General features: G+C 43.9%; 1 protein-coding gene across 1 annotated transcript; it reads right to left on the minus strand.

Annotated features, from left to right (window-relative positions):
- Positions 1 to 263: 263 nt before the first annotated feature.
- Positions 264 to 5,370, minus strand: LOC123070853 (MICAL C-terminal-like protein). Its single transcript, XM_044494223.1, has 4 exons — positions 4,972 to 5,370; positions 4,166 to 4,567; positions 1,585 to 1,999; positions 264 to 863 (listed from the first exon to the last, which is right to left on the minus strand). Exons 1-4 carry the CDS (start codon positions 5,201 to 5,203, stop codon positions 674 to 676), a joined length of 1,239 nt encoding a protein of 412 aa, XP_044350158.1. The 5' UTR covers positions 5,204 to 5,370; the 3' UTR covers positions 264 to 673.
- Positions 5,371 to 9,884: the final 4,514 nt, after the last annotated feature.

Raw genomic sequence — 9,884 nt, forward strand, 5'->3', positions numbered from 1 at the left:
TCCAAGGACTTAGCTCAATAAGAACAAGGCGAAGACTTGTGTATCTTCATAGCAATGTGATCATCCTCTCCAGCCCAGACGTAGAACTGTGCCGGCAGTTTGACCTGGGGTAAACACACGGCGTTGTCATCTTCGAGGAACATGTTCTAATTCCTCTGGAGCCAAAACTGCTTATTCCTTTTTCAAACTCATGAAGACATGTATCTTATTTTACAAGCAAAAAATTGTCACGGCACAATGTCATTTCTCATCATTTCAAGACAGAAACAAATTGCGGCTTCCTTGCCAAAACAGATTGTCACCATCCCACCACTACCAAGGACAAGTAATAACGGTTTGCCAAATGACAGAGCTGAAGAAAAATTTACTACAATCAGCGAGGCGTAGCTTTCTTATTCCGGGACAATTAATAGTTTCTTCACTAATCGCTTGTGCAAAGTGGTTTGCACGGGCATGGTATGTTCGGAATATAAAATATAGTTTCCTTCGGAAGGAGCAAAATATACAGTAAACCTACAAAATAGTGCAAAGAAGGGCAGCAAAATGAAGTGCAGGACACATCTTTCTCCTTATCCATGTATTGCAGATAGCCGTACAAATATTGAGCATGACGATCTCCATAATTGATAACAAGGGAGATGAAATATTCCAACCGGAAGCTCCATTCCGCAGCTTATGCAGCTTGCCTTAATTTTTGAGTCTTCATCTTCAGCCGGTCCATGAACTGAGAGTTAGCCTGGAGCCTCCCCTTAACATAAGCATCTCTAGCAGCATTGGCCAACACGTCGGCTTTCATCGCATCTTCCACTAGAGCATACAGTGTTCTCAAGCAATCTTTTCTGTTCTCTTCTCGATGATCAAACCTGCAGCAGTAATTCAACTATTATCTACAAGTAGCACCAAGTGATGTTTGTAGGAATACCATCCTGAAATCTGCAAGTATAATAAGCCAAAGAACGAATATAGCATATAAATTTAAGAATACGCAAATGCTACCCCTACTTGGGTTGTTCGCCATAAACACATCCAACCAATCATTGAAATGCTGAAATTTTCTAGCATTCTTCGATGTTTCAATATACAGTTTATGTTTGCCAAACCACAAACTTTAAGCATACCTAACAAGCACCCTGAATAATAAGCAGACGAAGGCTGAAACTTGTCAGCAAACTTTCACTGTCAAGTGCAGATACAAAAGCACAATACAGATCAAACTTAACTGACTTGCATATTAGATAGTAGAGCGCTTAATATGGTAACCAGAAAATATAGCATTTCAGAACAGATCGTTTAGCAAACTAACAAAAGATGTACTTGTTTAATCATGCTTTGTTTTCATCTGATAATTAACAGTTGCAACCTTCATCTAACGGGTGTTCCAATTTTACTATCTGGATACATAATCTGCCCTGAATTTGAAGCATGGACTGCCGTCAAAGTACTTATATTAAGACGCAAGAACTACTGCATCTACAGAAAGTACAGTTCTGCAAACAGCAAAAAAAATCTCAGCAATATTAGTGTTACATGCAACAAACTGAGCGATACTAATATGGACGATGGAAGCAGGAACATTTGGCATACCTTTCACTGATTATTGTGAGCTCATCTTTTCCTGAATTATACCTCTTTCCAACAACCTCACGTAATCGACGGAAAGCATGCCGTGAAAGTCCCAGTTCCTTGACGGTTACACTGAGTTTAACTTTCCTATTTTTGGGATGCCATGCATCACCACCAGGAGCAAAGACAATGCGTGACTCCCACCTTAGAACAGGTCCCTCACCAGGTGGATCATTCAACTCGGCGCTCTTATTATCTGCCTCAGAAAGTTCATCTACAGTCAGCGGCTCTGCTTCCATCAGTTCTGTGCACTCCGAGACCATCTTATCCTCAAAATCTTTAAATAGCTCATAAGCCTGCTCAGGTTCAAGCTCCCCCCTCTCACACATGTCCCCCAACTCGTTAAATTTGGCCTCCACCTTTTGCTTTATCTCATCTGGATGTAATATAACAGGATATACAAAATGAGTCAAAATACATCAACCACAGGAAAAAAATACAGGGAATATCAAAAGGACCCTGACAGTCTATATGGATATAACACCCTCCTAAGGTATGCATGAAAAAAAGATTTTCATATCTAAGTAATATCATGTGCAAGTCAATAGCTAGGGTGTTTGCAAATACACACCCAATAGAAAGCAAACCAGATAGCATGTAAAAAGGGCCACAATCAGGTAAAGATGTACATTCGGTTGACATGATCAGTATCTAAACCCAAATGAATACCAACTGTATAGTAATAAGTTCAGCGTATTAACATATCATTCATAATCACTGCATGTGCAACTTTATTAGCTAACAGCAGTATTTTTCTTCAGTACTAACTACTAAACTGCTGCCTTGTGACCAAGAGGTCACGGGTTCAAGTCCTGGAAACAGCCTCTTACAGAAATGTAGGGAAAGGCTGCGTACTATAGACCCAAAGTGGTCGGACCCTTCCCCGGACCCTGCGCAAGCGGGAGCTACATGCACCAGGCTGCCCTTTTATTCGAGGGCAGGCCTGGCGCAGTGGTGAAGTCCTCCCCACTTGTGCCAAGAGGTCCTGGGTTCGAACCAGCCTCTCTGCATTGCACTTTGCAGGGGTAAGACTAGGTTCCTATAATCCCTCCCCAGACCCCACCTTGTGTGGGAGCTTCTATGCACTGGGTCTGTCCTTACTAACTACTAAACTGATGAATAAAGGTTCATTTCAAAAAAAAACTTCTATTAGTGGGTACTTATACATCCATGCCAACAATTTCTTCAAAGACAAGCATGCTGTGCATCCACTTACAATGCATGCCCAGCGACGCATAAAAGACTAACAACCCTCCCAATATGGTGCCTAAGATGTCCAGGAAACTCACAAAGATTCCATATATATAATTTTATGCAGTAAACAAACACATAAATACTAGGTAGCAAGCGGGAAAATCATAAGGGTATCAGTAGAATGAATACATAGGCGATAAGGACATGGTACTAGCTGAATTTTGTTCACGGTATTGCTTGCTAGGGTAAGGGCCAGGAATGCTGGACAAACAGGAGGCTATCATTAGGCAAGATACAAATGTGCGCCTAAGCGATGGAAACAATGTAATGAACTAAATTGAAGTGAACTAATTATGGAAAGCTAACTCTAATAGATGGAATCCAATTATCTTGTATTGCTACTGGAGACAGAGAGATGTTGCTTCACTATTGCAGGGGGCTTGTGGCAATAGAGATGGCCTCAAACAGATGAAACATAATATGACTGTGCTACAGGCTTCTAGATCTGAATCAAGAGTCTATGCAGAAGTCCTGTATCTTCGATACTTCAAATATACTTATGACAGCCATAAGAGGTACTTGCAATAAAGACTGGCGTGTACAACAAATCGTCCACATACAAGATAATAGAGACTGAAAAAGCTCACAAGAACTGATCAGTTAAGTGAAAAGGACAAAGGAGAGACAAGCAATATTCCCTGCTGCATATGTAAGGTGGAAATATTATAGGTCCATCTAGCTGGTTGACCATAACTTATCTTTGAAAAGGTCAGAGAAAAATAGACAGAACGCCTACTTCCCTTGAAGACAAATCAGTCCAAATCTTCTTGATGGCAATACAAGACCATAAAGCGATGCATCACCCAACAAAGACAAAAGGAAGCATGGTCACACTAACTTCATTTGGGTTCGTATTCTTCTAGAGGTTTACAATACTAACAGTGCACATACATACTGAATGAAAAATTCTACACTTATTACTGGGTCCTTCGTGGCATAAGCAGTTTAAGTTACATATGAACCAAAATGAAAACAACTCAAACCTCATTAAATTTTATTTTAAGACATACAAACAATCTCATTAAACCTGAGTTTTTTTTTAAATTTCACCACGACTAGCAAACCTGAAATACCATGCCAAAGAAATCTAGCTATCATGGAACTAACTAATATGGCAAACAAATTTTAGTTCTCACCATTTTATTGAAATAATAATCTGCCTCGTCCAATCTTTAGCCCCAGTTCGACCAAGGCACTACATTCAACCCATGCAAAGTAAATTGTATTTGCGAAAGATTTACTTCCATTATAGCAATTACAGAAAGAGGGAGATATAGATTCCACTAACCAGGTAGTAACTTGTCCCAGTGGAGCATGTCCTCGAGGATATCCTCACACTCCTTCATGTTACTCAGCTGGCCCTTCTCTGCTGCTTTCTTGATCTCCTCATCCCACTTGGTTTCATTCATGTTATTAGATGACTTATCGTCCTTCATCTTTTTCTCAACATACTGCCTCGCGTTGTACAGGTCAGTAAGCTCCTCATCAGTCTCATACATCTCGTCAAAGTCAGCCTCAAAGTCCCGATCATGGACCTGAGGAAGTGGCCTGTCGCGCAGCTCCTCGATAAGTTCATCATCGGTCTCACTGTGTGCATCTGCAAGATTCCGCTCGAGAACAGCCACAGCCACAGACGATAGCTCCGACTCATCCTCCACCTTATAGTAAGCTTCCAACCTCCGCTTCAATTCTGCAATCAGAGGAATCATCAAGAACAGATGCAGAAGAACGATTCAATATGGTACACATGCCGTGGCACACTGGCACGGGAAGAGCACACATTTTTCCCGCTTGAGTGCGAAGTATTTTTGGGCGCGGCATTTGGTCGAACAGATGAAAACCTAGCAACAGTATCCTTCCGCACGTTGCTATTTGGCTCGGAAGTGAGGGATGCGGGCGGCAGCAGCATTAGTATAGGTGGTGCATTTAGTCGAGCAGGAGGTGTGGGCGCGATCTCTCCGGAAGATGGTTATGTTCGAGTGTGGACAGGCAAAAACGCACGTCCTTCCACTCTGTGGCAGAGCATTTGGCCGAGCAGCTAGTGTTCGTTCGTCCGTTGGGTCGAGGGAGCGAAAATGTTTGAGGAGAAAATACCTTCGTTTGGGACGTCGATGGCTGACGGCGGAGGGGGAGGCGGTGGCGCGGCGGCCGGAGGAGGAGGAGGGGGAGGCGACGGCGCGGCGGCCGGAGGAGAGGCGTCGTCGGAGAGGAGGCGACGGGAGACAAGGAAAGGGAGGTTGTTCTTGGTTGTGGGGATACGAGAGAGTGGTGGGGATGGGCGGAGGCGGTGGGAGTGGTGGTGGAGATGGGTGAGAAAGCGCCTCATAGCGGCGGCCGGGAGAGGGTGAAGAGGACGGTCACTGGAGCTTCGGCGGTCGCCGGAGATTTAAGTGGCGGAGGCGGAGCTGGTGCGGCGGCGGGGGATAGAGAGGGATGGGCCGAGAGCTAGGTCACTCGCGGAGTGTCTTCCTCCTTTCTTTTTCACGAAAAAATTCTCCTCTTCTTTGTGATGGGCCTTTAACAAAAATACGGGCCGGGATGTAGACTGCTTGCTTACGCTATTCCAGTTGGGAAAAACTTGCATTTCTCAAAAAAAAAAAAAGTTGGGAAAAACTTGTGGTCACCCGGCAGATCTTTCAACCCCCATCCGCCTCATCACGCTTGCGACGCGTGTACTCGTGGGGCCAGCTCGTTCTTATCCTCACGCCAACGTCCACGCCTCCCATTCCTGAAGCTTCTCGGTGGAATCGTTTTCTTCTCCTTGCATCCACCCCGTCTGCTTCCATCTCCCCCACTCTCTCCTTGAGCCGGCGCTGCTCATGCATCTCTCTCATCTCCCCTCTCCTCCTTACTATGTTACTGCATCGGGGACAAGCCTCATGCATGGGACACGCCTTATTGGCCAGATCCATTGCATGCCTACTTCAAGGCTCCGCCGTTGTAGGCTAGGCCCCGGATGCTACATGTGTGTGTTACTCACCATCGAGGTTTGGATGAAATTCACTACATATACTACAAGTGCTTCAGGCGGAATTTTCACAACAAAGGTCTTGTTGCAGGAATACGGAGAAGAGCTCGTAGATGTTGTAATTTTTGAAACAAGGGTCTTGTTGCGGGAATACATAGAAGTTTTTTTTTGCAACAATGGTCTTGTTGCAGGAATGCATAGATGAGGCCGGAGATGTTGTTGCAATTTTTGCAACACGGGTCTTGTTGCAGGAATCTAGGGAAGAGGCCGGAGATGTTCTTGCAACTTTTGCAACAATGATCTTGTTGCAGGAATACGACAAAGGGAACAAGGATTACTTGCCCCTGCGCGCCGGCGGCAACTGATTTTTTTGCGATGGTTTGGGGCAGCATCGTGCTGGGTGCAGCTCTGTCGGGGACGGTGGACAGGGGAGTCTGTTTTTGAAACAGAGCTGTTGTTGCGGGAATTAAAGAGGGGTCAGTCGACGCGAGGTGGTTACATCGAACGGCTGTTAGCGCTCTGATCAAACGGTTGTCCAACTGGCGGATCATTATAACGCGTCCGTCGGCCGACGCATAGCGCCGCCCATTCCAGTTTCCAGTTCTAAAACCCCTAGAAAAAAGTTTCCAGTTCTAAAAACAAAAAATTGCTCATTAAGAAGTTCTAAAAACAAAAAGGTTATAGTTCAACTAAAAAAAGTTATAGTTATAAAAAAAGGTTATAAGAGCATCTCCAATACGTGCCCTGTTTTAGGGCATTAAAATGGGCTTTGAGCAAAATTTATAACACCAAAAAGTACTTTTTAAGGCAAAAAAATACCATCTCCAATAGATGCTCTAAAATAGGGCACTAGTGCTTCAACAGATGCCCTAAAATAGGGCGGCCGCATCAATTTTTGTTGTCTCCAAATGCATATGTACATGTAAACATAAAAGTATCATAGCCTACCAAGTTTCATTTTCTCCATTGTCACTTGCCACATTGTCAACATTGGTCTCGTTGTGAACATTGGCCTCTAATGGTGATCATTGACTTCTTTCTCTTCACTATCACACGGTGCACCATAGATGTCGCGACCCAGTCCACCAAAGCTGACTCTCACGGCACCCATGGTATAACTAAAACCATCTCACATGCTACCCATGCCACCCCAGTCTCCTCCCATAGCACCCATTATACTACCATAGCCACCTCCCATGACACTCATCATGTTACCAAAGCCACCTCCCATCATGCTCATCAAACCACTCATAAGTTCTCCCATGCCATCATCCATGCCACCATGCCTCATCCCTTGTCGCCACCCATACCGACACTCATCATGTTCCTCACGAGCGTGGTATTATTCGCCAACAATTCATCGCGAGAAAGCTCAACATATGTTTTTGCTTCGCGTTGAGACCACTTTGTGTCCATGAACATAAGTGTTTCTGCTTTTTCTTCGGTCGCCTTGAGCTCGTCGGCCTCCACCTTCCTATGCTCAAGCTCTAGCTTCCGCTCCTCAGATGCAATCCTCTTCTCCTTGACGCCGCCTTGCGCTTCTCGACGTCTCCCTCTCCTCTATTTCTTTCATTCTCAAAAGCATTTTTTCTTTGGCATACTACTTTATCGCAATGACAATGACTTCAAAACCTTCCTTAGGATCATTGTCTTTTACTTTTGTTCCCTTTTCTTTATTTTTTACCATCAGGCCTTCTCGATTTGGCAATGGAGTGGGGAGTGGGGATCTTTTCCCTCATCGCCACTTGATGCATAATCATCATCATCACGATCAACAACCGAGATCTTCCTCCTAGGAACTTTAAAGAACTCCTGGTTCTTCCACTTCTACTCATGTTTAAGCTTTCTGTAACTATGTAAGAAATTGAATGGTCTTCCTTTCTTCTTCCTCTTGTCCCATTTATTCCCTCTTTGTTAAAACAAACCTTGAGCAAGCAAGAGCTACAGCACAATTAAGAAACATAGTTAGACACCTATGCATACTTAAAAGAGAAAGCACTCAGATGTAGCAAACAATCACCTTATCACTTTCATTGCAACCACTTAAGTACATGCGATTGACATTGGTCAAGCAAGCCGACCATTTTTTTACATTCGGTGGATATTGTGCTCCATCGGTGGCAGAGAGAAGGGGTGATCGGTGATGACCACTAGTGTTTCTTTCAACAAAGAACTCTTTGATGTGCTTTCAATATGCGCTCATCGGTTGATGGGTTCTGATGGCAGCATCAAGGGAGATTTTCTTCCAAGCTGTACATATCAACACGTCTTCGGTGTTGGTGTAGATTCCGATTCTTCCCCGTGGAGCTTCAGGAAAACACTCTTCCTCCATGTCAAGATTGTGCTTATCATATTGTGTTACATCCTCCTAGGGAAAAAATCTTGAGAGACAAAATCTTCATTCACAACTTTTGTGTATTGCAAAATGTATCATCATCAACACTACAAATATGCACACAAAATCTAATGTAAGCGCACATCAACTCATCATTGATTGCATTAATCTCAACATTACAAAAAAATTGGAAAACAAGGGTATTTTTAACCTTTTTGACATTTTGTTGAACAAGTTGTGAACATCGGCGATGGGTGTCGACGACTCCTCCTCCATGGCCGGAGGCGGTGGGGGAGGAGGCACAAAAGCAGTAGTAGTCGTAGACAAAGCAAGGAGGCCATGGCGGCGCCCGCCTTTGTCTTCTTCGCCCGGGACAAAGACATGGAGGGTTCACACGATAGCCTCTTCCCGCCCCCACCGCCGGATTGATTGGTCATGGTGGCCTTCCTCCGCGCTAGAGGATCCTTTCAGAAGACAACAGTAAGTCACGGGGCCCCAAATCTGTCGCACTGAGGCGGGGGGTGTTAGGGTTGAATCCGGCGGATCTCAAGTAGGGGGTCCCGAGCTGGTGATCTTAGCTTGATGGTAACAAGATAAAGGGGGTCAGGATGTTTTATCCCAGGTTCAGGCCCTCTCGGAGAGGTAAAACCCAGTGTCCAGCTTCTGTTGTATTGTTTTTGGATGGGGTACAAAGTATAGAATGATCTACCTCAAGATCGTATGTGTATGTATCTAAGTTAACCCTATGGACTAAACCCCTCGGCTTATATTGGCACCGGGGTACCTAGGGTTACATGTAGGTCGGTTACATCTAGGGACAAACTTGTTGATGCTTCAAATGTGTCTTGAAGTATGCGCTAAGTCTTTGGAGGATTCCATCTTGAGTACGCCATGGGCCATGGAAAACATGGCCCATTCTTCGGTTGTCTAGGGGTCCTTGATGACCCACAAGTATATGGGGTCAATTATAGCCTTTTTGATAAGTAAGAGTGTCAAACCCAATGAGGAGCAGAAGGAAAAGACAAGTGATTTCAGTAAGGTAATGTCTGCAAGTGCTGAAATTGTAAGTAACAGAGTAGTTTGATAGCAAAATAATTTGTAACAAGCAAGTAACGATAGTAGTAACAAAAGTGCAGCAAGGTAGACCAATCCTTTTGAGGAAAAGGACATGACAAAATAGTCTCTTATGATAAGCAAGGTGTTCTTGAGGGTACACGGGAATATCATCTAGTCACTTTCATCATGTTGGCTTAATTCGTGTTCGCTACTTTGATAATTTGGTATGTGGGTGGACCGGTGCTTAGGTGCTATTCTTACTTGAACAAAACTCCTACTTATGATTAACCCCCTCGCAAGCATCCGCAACTCTGAGAAAAGTATTAAGAATAAATTCTAACCATAGCATTAAACTTTTGTATCCAATCGGTCCCTTGCGGAATAGCGCATAAACTAGGGTTTAAGCTTTTGTCACTCTCGCAACCCATCATCTAATAACTACTCCATAATGCATTCCCTTAGGCCCAAATATGGTGAAGTGTCATGTAGTCGACGTTCACATGACACCACTAAGGGAATCACAACATACATATCATCAAAATTTCGAACACATATGAAGTTCACATGATAACTTGCAACATGATTTCTCCTGTGACCTCAAGAACCAAAGTAACTACTCACAAATGATAATCATGCTCAAGATCAGAG

This window comes from Triticum aestivum, chromosome 3B, assembly GCF_018294505.1.
Source record: "Triticum aestivum cultivar Chinese Spring chromosome 3B, IWGSC CS RefSeq v2.1, whole genome shotgun sequence".
In the NCBI taxonomy this organism is placed as follows: domain Eukaryota; kingdom Viridiplantae; phylum Streptophyta; class Magnoliopsida; order Poales; family Poaceae; genus Triticum; species Triticum aestivum.